Source organism: Melospiza melodia, chromosome 3, assembly GCF_035770615.1.
Source record: "Melospiza melodia melodia isolate bMelMel2 chromosome 3, bMelMel2.pri, whole genome shotgun sequence".
NCBI lineage: Eukaryota > Metazoa > Chordata > Aves > Passeriformes > Passerellidae > Melospiza > Melospiza melodia.
This window is the reverse complement of record NC_086196.1, coordinates 31,643,090-31,661,295: the sequence shown is the minus strand read 5'-3', so window position 1 is coordinate 31,661,295 and position 18,206 is coordinate 31,643,090. Positions and strand designations below refer to the sequence as shown.

Here is an 18,206-nt window from a genome sequence, read left to right as displayed (position 1 = left end):
AGAGAAGAATAATTTGTAGAAAAGGAGTTCAGGATGACAAGCTATGACTGTGACCTTCAGGTATGTGACAAGTTATTGAAAATAAACACCTATGTGGGTCACATTCCACAAATTCTAAAAAAAGTATGGTTTCTTAAAATTAGATGTGCAAGAAGCAATTTGTAAGGAGAAAAATCAAACAAAATTCATATTGCCTACAAGAAATTATTAATTAAATTTTCCAAGGCTAGAGCCAGGCTGAAACAGCACGTGGAATTTAAATGAGAACTATACTTTTGTTGTTAGACCTTTTGAAATGTCATTGACGAAGAAATCTGTTTGCTTTATTTAAATTAGAGCAACACACAGGACTGTAGGAGTGCCTGGAGATAAGCCCTCACTCCTGCAAAATGCTCTGCAGAAGAATAGGACATTTGCGTGAACTGTGGGATGCACAGTTAACACTAGAATAAAGTTTGGAAGAATTGCATGTATGATGCGGTCACTCTTCTCCTTAAAAACAGCTTTATTTTTAAATGGCAGGTTATGTCCCCACTGCTGAAGGAGGCTACCTGTAACATGACATTGTTAAACCAGGATGAATTAATGAGATTCTGGTCTTGCGTGCCTTGAGATTTTATCCGAGTTCTTTTCCTGTTAAATAATAATACCAAAAAACCTGCTTTTATTTCCACCATTTATTTCTGAAATTATGGTCTGCCTGATAATTTCTTGGTATTTCAAGTGGAATGTTGGTGTTTATAAAATGTGTCAATATTTCTGAGAAGTTTGACTCATTTATGGTGGTGATGTTCTAACTTTGTAACATACTTTTAAATAATGTCTTTTTTTCCTTTCTACTCTGCCTGTCCAGCATGCTAATTATCCCCCAGTTATACTTCTGAAGAATCATGTTTCCAGATTTCCCTTTACAGCTTTGTAACCATAGCAGCAAAGTGGTTTTTATGGAATTTAACAAGGGAAGTTTCCCTAAAAATTCTGAAATTGAATATTGAGCCTCTACCTGTTTAGCATTTTTCTTTTTATTCCTCAAATACAGTTTTACTGTGGGTAGGGTTTTTTTTAGTTACAATAATAAAACCATAAATAAGTGTTCCTAGGGAGGCTTTTACACAAGGGGAAGTGAGGAGATTTTATGTTCCATGTCATCTTTTCAAGGAAATTGTTCATTTTTCACAGAGATATTAAGTTTTGTTTTGAAGTAACTTCTTATCTTGTAATCCAGATGGCATCTTCACTAAGCACTGGACTAATCTCTTGCATAAATCACAAACTGAACTGACTTCATGTCAGCTTTTCCACATCCTTTAATTATAAGCATTTATAAAAAAACTGTGACAACGATTTGAAGGCCCAAAATCCTCCAGATCCTCCAGATCCTCCAGCTGAGTGCTGAAGTTTGTCAAAATACAGGCAGCTACAATCTTTAGAGCCTGTCTGACTTGGAAGAGGTCGGTAGGTCTGCGCTGAAAGATGCCAGGCACTGTCAGCTCCCATTAAAGTGTAGGTTGAGCAGTATCATGAGAAATTTATCTCAATCCTGTTTTTTTCACTTGATCAGCTCTGCACAAGATGCCAATAAATGCACTGTTCAAATCAGCAAAACTAGTCATGCATTGCTGAAACTAAACCCTAAAGAGTAAGCAGGAACCTGAAGGACTTTGCATGTACTGGCCTTTGCATTTGCTGGCTTGGTTAACATGAACAAAGATTTTCAATTTCTGTTCATATTAAACAAAGCATTACAGTATAAAGCATCATCCCTTACTCCTCTGCATGAATGGAGTCAAATGAAAACAAACAATGCTGTGCACATATATTTCATCTTAAGATGAACTCAGGAATTTAGTTACTTACTGTTTATGCAGAGTCATTTACGAGAGACACGGGGTTTTACAAGTCTCTGCAGATCACATAAATAGGTGACACTGGTTAATTCATGATGATGTGCCACCATCATGGTGGAACAAACATATAGAGGAACATAGTGGAAACAGGTATCTTTTGGCAGTATGGATAAATGCAGTTTTTCCACATGAAACTGACCAAGAAAACAGCAATGAGGCTATGCTACTAAATTCATGTATCCCAAAACCAGACTAAAGTTGGAAATCTACAAGGAGCAACAAATGCATCTGTTCTTATTGACTGGAGACTGCAGAAATGAACTGACTGTTACACACATCCCTTTCTGTTATCTTTGGGTTACTTCTTCCAAATAGCATTCCTGCTTCCCACAGTCTCATCCTATAAAGAGGAACATGAGTCACAAACTGATTCTTTTTTTCCTAAACCAAGCAAGACTTAGAAACTGGCATTAGGAACAAACAGGAGAAAGAGATGTAACTAGAGAAATGCAGCTAATTAAGTTTAACTTTTTCAAAAAAGTACCTTCAGCACTGACTGCCATAATCTGGTGAATACAACAACATGCCAGGTCAGCAGAAAGACCACTCAGAGGAAAATACACAAACATGGGATCTATAAGCTGGATATGTTGCCTATCAGCTGGAAAATGTTTTAGCTAAAAATATTCACATGTTGTCTGACAAGACACATCCCCCTAAAGCTGTCAATTCTTAAGCAAAAGAAATTACATTAGCAGAATTTCAGTAGCCACCTGACAGCAGTCTCGAGCTGAAGAGGAGTTTGTGTATCTTATTTTCACTTTTCATTGATCAGCAGCATTTATACACTGATAGGCCAAATTTCAAAATTCCTTCCTAGCCACAGTACTACACACAGATTTTGCTTCTCCCACCAGGGTTATTCGTTCTAACTCCTCACCCCACAGAGAGAGAAATGACTAAATCTTCATTTTAATAGCTTCTGTCACAAGCTTTGCTTTGTAAGGACTGTTTCAGCAGTCTTTGATGGTAATATAAAACATTTTTATGATTAACAGCCATTTTATAACTCAGGTAATTGGCCACAAATCAGGGGAATGTCATAATGTAAGAAGAAAACACTCCCATCTCTATCACGGCTCAGGCTGGATTTTTGGAGTGTATATTAGCTGAGTGGATTATGGGTCTTCATTACTTAAACTAATGTACTTCCTATAGTGCAGACAGAGAAATTTTAAGCTAGTGATTAGTTCTGTCTACCAGATCTTTATAGAGTGCCCATTAGCCATCCTGCACTTCCAGCTGAGACTCTGAAAGGGTGGCTTTATAAGGATTCTAAGAAAATACCTTTCTATTAGTTTGACATTGAACTCTCAATTTCTCTCATGGGAAAAGCAAGACTCCAGAAAGAATTAGTTCGTAATACTAATAACCCATGTTCTGTGTTATTCACAATACTAATAATATCACCACTTTGGTGGAAAAGCAGAGTGGGGAATAGAAGTATGTCATTGCATTTTCTTCTCACACATCTGCATTCTGGGCACAATGCTAACTGATCTCCACGGGTCTAGCTGTGGAGCATGGACATGTTTTATTAGATGTAAAAAGGCATACTGTTCAAGTTCAGAATGTTTGTCTTTATGAAGCACTTTAAGATGTATTGGAAAGCATTAAAGAAAGCTCCATCTCATTACCCTTCAGTTTGGGGCAAAAACATAGACAAAGATCTAATATGTGCATTTTAAGCATTGCTGCCTGCTTGCATTAAGTTTGCTTTATGAATCTTTAGGCTGTCTGGACATTTTCTTCTGAATTACTAAACTGTTATCAACTTAAATTTTCACTGGTACAATGGGAAAATAACTTTTTTCAAAATTCTCTGCAGTAATAAATCTTGTCTCAGGGTTAAATTGGACAGTTTTGTGGACACAGGGAATTCACGTCCATGCTTGTAGAGACACCATTTTAATTTGTCCTTGAAAACAGGGAACTGTGCTTTACTTCACTAGACCTGCCTGGGGGGCACAGGGAGCTGTGGACTCTGGTCTGAGGTGCTGAGTGTGCTCACTGGAGTGCTGTGGCAGGGGAGAGGCTGCCTCACACAGCTGTTTTAGTGTCTCATACACCAGCCATGGCAAGCTGCAGCAGTTTGCATTCCAGAAAGCATCACTATTTTTTTCTGCTTCAGCCATGCTACTGAAATTGCACACTGGCCTCTTCCAATAGTCTTGTGATTTTCTATAACATATTTCCTGAAATGTGTTCCTCCAGCCCTAAATCTGTACTGAATCTAGAAGTAGAGAGTTGCAATAAAGAAGACCCTAAATACACACCCAAGATTTACGAGTAACTCAGACACATTTCTTCCCCTCAGTTCGGCTACAAGAAAATAATAATGTTTTTCACTTTCACACAGTGTATGACAATGAAATGCAATTAATGACCGTGTGAAACATTATGCTTTATGACCTTATTAAACATTGTGTTTACTTGTTAACGAGTTCTGCAGTTGGAAGTCATAGAGCTGCCAAAACTAAAGTGCAGTAATAGCCAAAAGATGACTAAGGTGCATGGATCACCTCCTTTATGCTGCATGTTCTTCTTAATGTATCTCCCAGGAGGCAAAATAGAATTTTTTTATGCCAAAACATAGAAGACAGGGCTCTATTATGAAAATCTGTCTTGTTTCTAATAAGAAGCAAGCCTCTTATTAGTTTCTTAGCTTAACTAAGCTGGCAGGATGAGGAAGATTCATGCATCATCTCTGTGACAAGTTTAAAACTCAGTCTTCAATATTTACTCTGTGCAATTTTTCTGCCCTTACTCTTGCCCTTATTGTAGTTAGCAAGAGAAGCACAGCAGCCTCACAACATATTTTTGCTCTATTTAGTGGGTCTGAATGCCATATACTGCACATACCTTTAACATCACTTTCTAAAATCTTGGCTTCGTTAAGGACCCTGAAGCTTTTCTTGAGTGAGTTCTTGGCGCCATCCTTCAGTGATCCTTCAGGACCAGACGTCTGTGGACAGAGAAAAACAAAGTGTCAAACAGACAGGAAAGTCTGAGGTCATAAAAGACATGTGATCATGATCTAAGTGAACAGTCATCTACATTTTACATGCACATCAATGGACTCTGAATTACATCCCACAGCCATAATATTAGTCTAACAGAACTAAAATAAAAAAATTCTAAAATTTTCTAAAAAATTTTTTTAATGGTATGTCAGATCCCCTTTGGAATATGAGAGATTACATCAATAAAGAGAGACATTCTTACAGTATTAAAGAAACAGATTTGACTCTAAGAGCAAAACTGTCCAAAACCAACATACAAAATATGTCTATGTTACAATACAATATGTATTTATTTTTCCAGCTATGGACAGAACACCATGAAATACAGTATTTCTCTCCAACTGCAGCTACAGAAACTTTAGAGGCCAGACTGGATCTGATGACTCTAATAATGACAACTGAGATTCATCTGTAGTTAAATTAAAAAATTGTAATTGCTAGGTGACTAAAGAAATAAGAAATAGAGTTTTAAAAGAAGGGCAAACTGCAGTTAATCTGAAAGAATTTTATTACTAAGTTACCATCCTTCATCCTATCATGCTACTTAAAGATCTTTCTCCTGAAAAACATCCATCTCTACCTTCAGTGCAGAGACTGATCAATAGGTGGAATGATTTTTCTAAATTAGATTAGTGTTTTCAGTCAGTAGAAAATGCTCCAGGTTCTGAACCACTTACTGCTCAGTTTGTAAGACTGAACTCAGGTCACACATCATACTGAATACATTTCTTTGAGAATACTCCTGACAGCCAGATAACATTCTGTATTAGCCATGGGTCATAGCCTTGTAACTGGTATGTAATTAAGAAGCAGCTACTTTTCATTTTCCAGGGCAGATACATATACTCAAAAATTAACTGTGTGTCAATTAAATGACACAATTATTATTGCTATTCATTATTTTTATAATGAGCAAGCCCAGAAGTGACATTTCACATATTGCTGAAGCTCTGATGTTTTTCAGATACTGTAAAAAACATGTAGTAAACTTGCTGTTTCTCTTTCTTTTAAAAATCTTAAAGAATGCTTTGGACACTTTCAAAATTCAGAACCGAGCTTTTTATTAGGGGATATCTCACAGTATATATGTTGCCATGTCACAGGGATATAGCTATTTAAGAATTCCTTGTATTTAGATAGGATGTAAATACAAGCTTTTATGTGACTTTAAGAACTAAGGCACACATCACTGCCATTTCCCAAGCTCACCTGAAATATTAAGCTGTGTACACATTCCTTTCAACAACAAAAACATATACATTCAAAAGATGAAAAAAATGAGTTTCTTATAGATTTTCTCTACCACATAGTAACAAGCAGCACTGGTAACAGAAAAACATAAAAAAGAAAACAGGGAAAAAATCAAAAAACTACCCAGTGAAGCAAAAGACTGCTTCTGAAGGAAGAATGTTTGGCCAGATTTTGGGACAGATGCACCTGTCAAATCAGACAATACTTTTAAATTTCTTTTTCTACTAGAAACAGAACACAGAGTGTGATCACTCTGTGACCACAGACTTCAAAAATAATGATTGTTGTTGTTGTTATTGTTATTATTATTGTTATATAACTAGGCATGGCTGACTGGCTGCTGAAGCAGTTTATACTCAATACAATGACGTTGGAAAGCCAGATTTACAATGCAATACCAAGAAGTTCATCAAATCAGGGACAGTAATTGGGCAAGTGCTGACAATTAGTCAGAAACAGGTTTCAGCATAAAGTTAATACTAGAAGAGCCTTTTCAGAGAGAATAAACTTGTACTAATTAAAAGTTTACTTTATATTTTTTAAAAAGAATTTTGAAAATAAGGATTTATTAAGACATCTGATAGAAAATGTACTTTTTTACTAGTTTTTCATGGGGTCCATGAGATGTCAAGTCATGAAGCAGTCAGTAATTAAAACCCAAACATTTTATGACTTTGTGTGAGTCCACACACTTGCGGCAAGCCTGGGTCATGGTGAACCACTTTAATTTAGTAGGATTTATAGCCAACAGACTTTGACATTATTTTCTACATTGGGACAAATACTGTTAAAAAAAAAAAAGAACTAAAAAAAAGAAAAAAATATTGTGATTCAAAATAAATTTGAAAATGTCAGGGTCTCTAGAATTTAATTTGTTCTAATTCTGTCTCTTCCAAAATGTCCACAACCTGCAGACAGTACCTTCCTGTCCCTGTGGCTTTCTCATGGCCCCTACCCTCCCCATGCAAACCCTGGGCAGTTTGAACCTCTGCTTCATCTTATGCAGAAGTGGGACCATGTCATGTACCCAAACAGTGCTGCCTCAGTCATGGTTTACAGGCATAAATGCACTGGGGTAGTGTTGAGGATCACATGAACTTACACAGGTACAAAGCTTTTAGGCTTAGTGCTAATTCAAATCAGTTAAAAATAGTTCTGCCTTGTTCTTGAATGATTTTCTTTTCCCATACACTTACATCATGAAGTTTCCTCCTATGCAAGAAACAGGGTTACTCTCATTTCTGCTAGTCCTGAAGATGGATACCAAAAATTATTTGCACCTCAGGGCATCCTCCCAAGGATTTCTAGGCAGCTTTATGTTAGGAAATCTAGACAGCCAACAGAACTGCTGGGGCACCATCTACAAAGAAAGTCAAAATCAAAGAAGAAAGCAGGACCCTAAACACTTGATGTGTCCCTTGTGCTTCCTACAGTCCCCAGCCTCTAAGTCCTTTCTAAACAGCCTAAGAATAATCCACTTTTTTAATATACAGTGTGCAACTACCATTTTGATCTATGAGATAAGACCAGAATATGTTAACCTGACTCCTATCTGTTACTATCTAAGTAATGGAATGCTGAAACTGCCTGAATGCTAAAGATTTCTCATTTCTGATGAATTTATTTTGCTTTCAAAGGGGAGAGCAAATCCATCAGGAAAACCTCAGGAGGAATTTTTCTGTCATATTTTTAATACATTTTTCCAGTAATTTATCAGGCTTCCTGTAATCACAATGGATTTTGAGCATCTTTTCATTCATGCTTTAGCAACATTAGATTAATTTGAAAATTAAGTCATTTTCCCATTACAAGCCAAAACCAAAACAAAAAACCCCTTGAGATATCATGAAGATTCTTGTAAATAATTTGGTCCAGCGATGTAGAGGATAGAACCTAAAACCAAAACCTGTCCATACAGTCTCTGGTTCATACACCAGCTTGTTGCTGTTGGGAAACCTTCATCCCCCTGCACCAACATTATTCCTGGTGAATAGGAAAGGTGAGGATCAGGGAAGCAAAGTAGGCTACAGCACTTTTCTCCATTATTTATTCACACCTGGAACTCAAGAGTCTTTTACAGAAAACAGGCATCCAGAAGAGAACATGCTCTTTCAAAAGGAGGGGAAAGACATGATCACCATCATGTCACAGGGTCCCCACAGCAGCTTCTCAGAAAGCTGGCATCACACCTTCTAGGGGCTTATGCTGTCTTCTAGGAGACCTTTTGAGCCACTGTGCTCCAGACAGCCCTGACTGAGGGTACATTCCTGGTCTTGTGCTGAAGCTCAGCTAAAAGCTCCTTGGGACCTCCAGAAAGTGGGACCCTGATTTACCTGGTTACCAATTTTACCAGTTAAACTCTTCACCTAGGCTGAGCAACCATTCAATAGTCTTTAAACACAAACAAGGAAACAGAATAAAGAAGGGATGACTGTAGTTCACAGCTGACATTTTAAAAATCTGGCTCAAAACCCTCAAATGAACATATAAAAAATAACAGCTAAATCTATTGCTCTGCAGCAATTTGATGGCAAACCACCAATGACCTCTATATCAAGTCAATCACATTTAAAAGGCATCAGCTGCCTCAATTTTCTTCCTCATCAACTAGAACCCCATTTCACATACACTGCTCATAAAAAAAAAACCAAGCTCCTTCTAATGAATACATGCAAAGGAGATGCTGAAAACATCACCCTAATATTTTCATCTCTTTCCTTGCTACTCACTTGCTTCTATTTACATCATATCATCCATCTTGACCTCCATCAATTAAATTATCAATCCCCTTTCTCTCTATGCTATAATCACCCAGTAATATATATACTTTTGTCATCATCCTGTAATTGCTAGCTTTGTTTCTTTATTGCTCTATGTGTCTTTCTTTCTCCTTTTCAATCCTTTTCAAACAGCTGCCTGTCTCACTCATTCCAAGTTGTGAAAGGAGAAAAAGACATTACATATTAAATTCTAATGAGAAGGAAAAAACAAAAAGGGCCAGGCCCTTATTTACTTCTGTGGTGTAATTAGGCATTCTGGTAAAACAATGAACAATTTACAGAGAACTAGCACATTGTAATGTGTGAGGTGATTTTATTCATTAAGAGAGAAATACAGTGGTTAGTGTTATTTGAAAAAACACTGAAAATATAAACAGCCTGCAAATATTGAAATCTTTGGGCAGTGGCTCCTTCACTTTATCCCTCTGACGAATACAGAGCTTCACAGGACGTGATTGATTTTGCTATTCTCATAATGCATTTGACTGAAGTAGCCCTCTGTAAGCTACTTTTATTCATGTACATTTATTCACATACATGTGCTGTAACTACAAGCTGTTTCTGCTCATCTACAAGTCCCTATATCAAATATAAGTTCTGGCACTCTCATATTATACAGTCACTGCCTCACATTTCTGTATGCATGTGGAGGGCATGCCTGTTGGTCTCTGACCGACTCCCAGAAATTAGCCACTAACTCCTCTGATATCGACCTTAAAGATAATTTTGGCTATGCTCAGAATGCTTTCTGCTCACAGTATAAGCATCAAAGAGCCAAGATCTTCATTGTGACCCAGGGTGGAGAGCTGACTTTACCTTACAATCCTATTTTTAAAAGTTCTCTTCATTTTCTCTGGAAGTTTACAGTGCTACCTCATAGTGAGAATAAAATTTCTCTGCAAAAACTAGTAGAGTTCACAAAGCGAATAAAATTTCCACTCTCCTCCTACAATTCTCCATTTCTAGAATTCTGGCCAGGTGCATGCAGTTCATCTGATGTGCAGAGAAGTGCCTTCAAGCATTTTCAGGGAACTAAGCTAAAGAGTTAATTAAGGTACCAAGTTCTTTATATTTAATGAATGTATTATCCACATCTAAACTTGCACTATTGAATATCAGATGGCTCCTGAATCAAAGCTGTTGGCTTGAGCCATACACATTTTATTTACTATCCTTCAGGAGGAAGGATAGTAAATAAAATGGGGAACAAAATTAAGGATCATGAGTTAGGAATAAATAGGGACTGTCTGAAGGTACACATAGCTATGACAGAGGCATAGCTTTCTGATCACAAAAACAAGAATGCTTGATGGCAAAGGTCTTCACATAAAGTTTTAAGATGGCAAAACATGGATCTGAGATCAGATGTAGCACATTCCACAAAAAATCTAAACGTTCTTTTTCATGTACTCATTTTCCTTACCTCTTGCATAGCTTCATTTGCAAGAGACTTGGCTTCCTTGGCAACTCTTTCAGCTTCATCTATGGAATCCTTGATGTTAGTATAAGCATTGAAAGCACGTGTGGCATTGAAAGAGAGGTTTTTTGCTTCAGTAAGGATTCTGTTGGGATGAGGAAAGTAAACACACCATTAAACCTGCTGCCAGAGCTCAACAGAACAGAGTATCCTATATTTTGAAACAGCCTGTATTTCTAAGGCTATTTCTAAGGTGTTTAGAGAGCAACGCTACATTTGAGATTTCAGGAGATCTGGCATCATGTGTTTAATGGAATTAATATTTCATCTGGGCAGAGAGACATAAAGAACAATGTTCACTAAAAGAGAAGTTCTGTGAGATAAAAATAGACCAGACACTGAGAAAAGATAACACTGTGCTTAATGCTCTAATGCAAGTAGCATATTCATCATGTGGGTTTTTAGGCTATGTGCTGAGCCAGGCAACATGAGGAAACCTGAACTGTATGAAGGATCACCACAGGCATGTTTTAAAGCAGAATATCTGAAAAACTAATTTCTTGGTCTGCCTGCCAAACACAGAATTGCTAGTTTTGAAGGTGATCTCACAGTCTAAACCAAATCCTAAATGTTAAGTTTGCTGACCAAAATGAAAAACATAGGCAGTAATGCTTCATATTGAATGTGATGTCCAATTTACATGAAATACTCCATTCTGATTGCTATAAATAAATACAGTTAGTATTTGCTGGTGCAGAGACAGTGTTCAGCTAGCCTCCTTCCTAGGGAAATTTCTAGTCAGCAGGCTGGGGAAATAACTTTTCTTGCACTCTCTCTGTATGATATATTAAAACATTTTCTACAAAGAATTGCTGCATCTACAGAATGAACTTGAAGACAACTATCTCAGTAGCCTTTATGACCAATGCCTATGTTGATTTTAAGAATTAAGTGTAAATGCAGTAAAATCCCCACTTGAACTAGATAAGAATGGATCTGAACTTGGATTTTTGCCTCTCTGGGAAATTCTTTAGCCATGCACGTGTATGGCAATATGAGAGAGACAGAGATTACTCCTGTTGGACCTGTTCAAGCTTGTATAAACTAGTCATTGAGACAGTGTGTGTGTAAGAAAGGAAAATCCATCCCAGTAATTTATCTGTTCTCTGGAGAACTGTGACGGCTGGGCTCTGATCCTCGCATCAATTACTCACTGATTTCTACCAAAAGCCACAGAAAAGACAAAGTGGACAGAAGATATAGTCCCTGGATTCAGCATGTAGCTAAAAGAGGGAGAGAGATTCCCTTTAGGTTACTGCAGAAACTGCATGACTGAGCTGCCTCTGCATCATCCCTGGAAAAGTGAATCTCTTTCCTCAACAACGGCTGGAGCTCACTAGGCCACTCTAAGTTTCTGTGATGCTCTATTAAACAAATGTGGAGCCCAGAATACTTACCTAGCAAGTACCTCAAGAACTGCTTAGAAACATGGTTCAAATCCTTTCTGGTTAGGAAAAACCTAAACTGAATTTGCCAAATACCAATGGTGCTTACTCATGAGCAGGCAATCAGCCACAAGGGAGAAGCCCATACTCATGCTTCCTTGTACACAGCAGAAATAACAATTCTTTTCCTAGGGTAAGTTCATGAATGGTTCCATGTTCTAACACTCAAGAGAACATCCTCATTGTCAATCAATATATTATTAGAATCCTTAGAAGGTGACTGGAGAGACAGGACTCTCCCTCTATCTCTCCTGTAAGAAGAAACAGTAATCTAGATCACCAAATTTAGAATTGTCTGAAAGACACTCAAGTGCCAGTTGTGAAGATAGATACACTTTTTAATTTCTCAAACTGATAGAGACTGTATATGCCTGTAAAGTACAACTATTTCTTGTCAGTGCATGAAGTAAACAGCTTTATCCTGATTGCACAGCACCATGGTATTTCGTTGTCCTTTGAATATATGTATCTTCATGTATCACATGAAGATATTTGAAGATATGTATCTTCATATGTATCACATTAGAAATTTTAACTTTGAACAACCTGCATTTAGACATAATTTTTAATATCCTTGGTTCTGTGGAGTTTATTGTCTTTTTTTGAGAATCTGAGGTTGATTTCTGGATCAGACATAGGTATGCACAGTGCTGTTACAACATCTTGAACACTACCCTAAGGTCCTTAAGGCCAAGCTGTCACCTACATTAAGACAGAAGCACATACAAACACCCATAAAAAGGTCTCTTTTGAATAAAGCTATATCTCAAAGCATGTCTTGCCAATATTTGTCTGGGAAGTAAAATCTTTTTTGTCTACATTTTCTCTCTTTCTTAGTTCCTTCACAACAACCTTCCAAGTATTCAGATATTCATGTGTGGTTGGGTGTGACACTAAAGTCACTCATTTTCAAGTTCATTTTTACCCAGGAAACCACAGCTATCATTATTTTATGCACACCTTAAAACATGTATTACATTGGGTGTCTACAGTAGTGTAACTACACTGTAAATGAAGTCATGTAATTTTGCAAGTATCAGAGCTAATTTCCTGTCTTTTCCTCAAAATTACAGATGCTGGTAAGAAAAAACTGTGTTAAGCATCTGCTCACAAGTCTTTGGGATATTCAAGTCTTCAGGTAGCATCTAAAAGATAGAAGGAGCAAAAAAGTAGCATATTATTAATGTTTAAAAAATAATACTTTTTTTCATGCAGTGCTTTTACAAAATAATGAAACTAGAGGCTGGTGCTGGGGACAGGTCCAAGAGGCAGAATTTCCATGGTCTATTTCTGGGTATTACTATTGCAAATTACACTTACTATTTATGGCTTGCTTTCTTAAGCGCATAGAATGCAATAAAACAAAAGACACCCCTCTCTTTTCCCCCAAAAATTCCCAAAAACCCAACAAAACCTTGCTTTATATTCTTTCCATGAAGCTATTTTCACGATGAGTTATATAGCAACATTCTGCTGAAAGAGCAGTCATATGTGGTCATATAAATGAAGGGCATTGCAGTTCTTGTATTTAGGAATGTGATAGTGGTAAACAGAAACTGAAGTTTCTGTTCTTGGGTTTAAGCATCCTCGTCCAGGGCACCTACTTTTTTTGGAGAGAGTTTTGAAACTGGTAGAGAAATTACTGTCCATCACTAAGGGGAACTTCTGACAGTAAACAATTTAGCAATTTAAAAATCACAATAATAGTCTCCTACCAAAATGGTCATCTTAAAAAGGAAAATACTACTTGTTTCTAACAAATGCACATGAAAATGTGTAGGGAGCTCTTTAAGAAGAATTGCTATTTTTTTCACAACATAGCAGCAAGCTATAAGAATCACAAGATGTAGGAAACTGCTTAAAAGAGCTCCATAAATTGACTAACTCAATAGTTGTATACTTGTAGATGCCCCTGTAATTTGTATACCCCCAGTGGCAGATGTCAAAGAAGAGGAATGCCCTTCAAGTTCTTTGAAGCAATTTTGCAAACCTGCTTCATGATTTGATTTTAGCATTACCAGTGCATGTCTGCCTTACCCATCCAGCACTGCAGATGATTCATTCAGCTGGCCCGCATGGTTCTCAGCTTGCAACACCTTTTCTGGAAGCATCCTGTCACGAATTTCTTGTGATAAGTCATCTATTTTATCTTTCAGCTGATCAGACATTGGCTGTATCTTATTTGCAACACCTTCCACATACTGAAAATGGCAAAAGAAAAGCCTTTGAATTTCTGATTGCTAGCATTCTGTATCTATATATCAGGGTGTTTCTTCTTTCCTTGTGGGCTATTATCTTAACTTACCCATGCATTAAAATTTCAGGGAACTAGTATAGAATGAGTAACAGGAAAGGCTGGACCGGAAAGCAGAGAGGAGATAAACAATATTCCAAGAGCTACTCATCTCTCTTGAGCTTAGTAGAAGCTTTTCTTTTATAATTAAGGAATTGCATGGTTTAAAGTTTATAGACTAATTTGGATTTCCTTCCTAAATGTAGATGCATGTATAGCTATATTAAATTGTTGCTGTGCTCTACAGTAATAACTATTAAGTGGCAGAAGTTTCATGTTTCAGGACCCTTTGAGTGGATACAACATCTTTTTGCTTATTAAAGCTTCTCAGTAAGAACTATGTTTTTTGAAGACTTGCCATTCCTGTTCCAAAAAGCTGTTTCACTGTGTCTCCTTTTCCATTTCTCCAAAGAGCATTTTTCCATTTATTATGGCAAGCTGCAATGCATGCTGGAAATACCTGCAGAACCAATGGTACTTCAAGATGGCTTTTTTTTTGTAGCTACAACACTGATCTCAAACTCTGTTGGCAAAACTTTTAAGGCAGAATTTTCAAAAATATTATGTAAAATGAGATTTCAATCCTCTCCCTGATCTGTCTAGACTTAAAATTGTGGCCACATGCAACAAATTATTTCTGAAGCTTCCTTCTGATACACAGTTTTTGTGCAGACAAATCTATACCTAGATTACAGAGTTGCAGTGAGACTGTGAATGAGTCTGCTGCATCTGTAATTCTCAAGATAAGGTTAGTACCACAATCAGAATACTACATTTATAAATGGCAGAATCCCTAAAACATTGTGACCTAGCTCACATGTAATCCAACGAATCTTTTAAAACTCCAAATTATTAATTTTTATACACCAGACTAGCTTTTCTACTATACTGCAATGGAAAAAAAATATCCCAAGTAAAATATTTCAATATTGATAAATACAATGAAAAATTAAGTGTTACTTTATTAATCTATTTTGCTTCCATAATGATGTTTTGTTGTACTTAATCTCTGGTAAGGATGATACATTCTCACCTCTACAGCTATGCTGATGTCATTTGCAAGTTTATTGGCTTCATCAAGGACATCATTCCCTTCCTGAAGGGTCTTTTCAACATCTTGTCTACCATCTTCTACAGCTTGCTTCCTTTTCTATAGGACGAGTTCACACAAAGAAAAAGACGAGTTGTTTACCAGAACAGTTCAAATGCCAGCACCTCAGTACAAGACTGCATTTTGTCACCATGCCACAATGCCCCTTCTGCAACTCTCTGAGCTCTCAGAGCTGAGATGGTGACAAGAATAAAGCACATGTAAGGTATCTTTCCTTTGTCCTCCCATTCCCAGCTGTGTACTGTCCTCCCACGTGGAAAGGTTATTGTTGCTCTCTAACAGAGGTAATTGCCTGAAGTACTACTGCAAAACAAACCACAAAGTTACAAATCCTAATTGTTACCCAGATGTGTAAGTTGCTAATTTTGTAAATCACCTCTGACAATGAAGGAAAATTTTATAAAAATATTCTGCTGCTTTCCTACTTCCATCCACTGGTACTTCATCAACTGCTGAATGCAAAATAAAAGGTTTGGAGTAACCTAAAGATTTCTGGTTTTCCAATTAGTAAAACTACTGCATATTGTGTGGTAAGGATGGACTTCTGAATAAAGAATTGGCAATTTTCTGTGCAAGATCCATTGAGTATCACAGATTAGTTTGACAGGAAGACATGGCAGCCTTGTGGGCAGGACTGCTGGAAAGGCACTCTGCTACAGTGATGCAGAGAATATTTTTAAAACTGAAATAGCAGGTAATTTCTCCAACCTTTACTCATCCACCTTTGGGAAGAAAATGCACAGGACAGAGATCACCTAAATTCCTCAGATCACTGCATTTCCTTAATTCAAACAAGCACAGAAATCTCTGCTGAGAACGGAGGTCTCAGAACTCTAACCTCATACTGTACTTGAGGTGAAAGCTCACCGAGATACAGAGCTGAAACATTCATCTTCATTAGGGTGACTCTGCTCTTTATGTCTTGGTTAAATGCTTGTTAATGTACAGTATAATATGCTCTTTAAGTCTCTGCAATTTAAATTAAATCACAAGCAGACCCCTCTTCTATGAGAGACATCATTTATAACAGCTACTAACTACCAAGGATAGAGTTTGATTTATTACTCTGTAATATCCACACACCCCCTTCAGTCTTCTTTCCCAGGGGCTGGAGAGGGAGATGAAAGGGTAAGTTTTCTAGAAGCAAATATATGACAGCAAAGATTTTAACAGAACTCCTATTTAAATATTGAGCACATGCTTTGAATTTTACATGACTATTTAGACTGGGTTGAATTTAATTTCCCACAGAATAATAAATCCAGTGTACCTTCCACAAAGCAGATGGTATTATTTCAGTAAAGCAGGGGAGTAATTCTACTTTTAAAAGCCAGTGCACTTCCTCATTCTGAGGAACACGTTCCCTTTAAATTACATTAGATAGAGTTAGATTTTTATAATACTTTTTTTGGCTTATATTTTTGCTTCAATATTTAATCATGCAAAGGTTCCATCTTTAATCAGAAACCAAGTAATCGAGGATAAAGCCTGTAAGCACTCACCTCCAGCATGGTCATATTTTTTTGGTTGACTGCAGATAAACGATCGGCCTCCCAAATTTTACTTGCAGCTTCCTTTAGCAGATCTTGAGCATCAGCAACTTTGCTTTGGTAGTCTGCTAGCTTGTCCCGGACCTCATTTTTGAGATCCTCATTTTTCTCACTGGGGTCACCAAATAATTTCTTCACCTTGTCCAAAAGATCTTCTGCATTCCTGAAATACATTGCAACCTATGAAGACACTGAGTTCATATTCCCTACACCAAATAATCTGAATAGTCTCAATAAAAAGGAAATGAAATAGAAGAAAAGGAAATTAAATTAAGTCTCAAAGTAATTTTCAAGATGACACATGCTTAATAAAGTGAAAGGACAGCTGTTTCTAAGCCCTTTCTTAAAAGAGGTTTATAAATTCCACTTAGGGCCTACTTATGAAGCAGAATATATTCAAATACTCTCCTTTGAAGACTATTTTTTTAATTAATTTTTTTTGGTTAATTTCCATTCTTGAGATCTGATTGGCAAACTGAAGTTTTCTAAAACATTTCACCAATTTCAAGCTGTCTTGAAGTAGACAACTGCTATAGACTAGACAGTCAAAAATCATAAATTCTTTCTGGTGAAATTAAAAAAACCCAAACCTAGATCCTTGGATTTATGACTTCCAGTAGTCAAAAAATTTTGCTTATCTAAAATAAACTCTGGAGTATTCTGAATGGATTTTGCTGACCCCAGTTTAAAGGGACTGGAGTCCTGTCATCTGCGTGCCTCAAATCAGTTTCACCAAAGGCAACACCACTGTGTTAATCCAATTATATGTCAAGGGCAGGAAAAAAAAAGTGGCACCTCAGGCACTTCCAAAATGATACTTAGGGATAAGAAAAATCCTAAGTAAACTGGAATATGTAGGACAGATAATAACTACGGAAGAAATTTATCACTCTTCCACCTAGGACACAATAAGTTTTTCTTCCTGTTTCATTATGCCAAAGTGTGGAAAGCAAGAACTGTATTTTTTTAAAAAACCTTGCAATTTGGCCTGCCTGTAGTCAGTTCCATTAGGAATCTTCTAAAAATAAACATATAAATAAATGCACACCAAAAAGATATGGGCAAGGAGGAAAAGATATGCTGACACTGGACATAGATTAAGAGTCTGAAGTGGAGCCAGGGGAAGTCAAATTGTAATCTTAGTTTGGGGATTTTCTGAGATGGATTGAAGTTTTTTTTCCATCAATTCTGCCTTTGGTTTTGATTGAAAAAATTATTCACATGTTGAATTCACAACTTCTGAGGACAAAATATTTAATCAAAAACTAAATCCCAATATTGACACCCTGTCACAGAAGTGTAGCAAGGAATTCAGGATTTCTCTCATACCTCCTCCATTATTCTTCTATAAGAAGCTCCTGTCTTGCAC

The 18,206-nt window shown here is 36.9% G+C and overlaps 1 protein-coding gene across 1 annotated transcript in view; it reads right to left on the bottom strand.

The window, feature by feature from the left end:
• LAMA2 (laminin subunit alpha 2) overlaps positions 1–18,206 on the bottom strand; it is a 334,586-nt gene that overhangs the window by 51,102 nt on the left and 265,278 nt on the right. The window contains exons 38-42 of the mRNA XM_063153343.1: positions 16,790–17,000; positions 15,210–15,326; positions 13,921–14,084; positions 10,385–10,523; positions 4,770–4,872 (exon numbers count right to left, since the gene is read on the bottom strand). Coding sequence (XP_063009413.1) covers positions 4,770–4,872; positions 10,385–10,523; positions 13,921–14,084; positions 15,210–15,326; positions 16,790–17,000 — 734 coding nt within the window. The remainder of the gene's footprint in view (positions 1–4,769; positions 4,873–10,384; positions 10,524–13,920; positions 14,085–15,209; positions 15,327–16,789; positions 17,001–18,206) is intronic.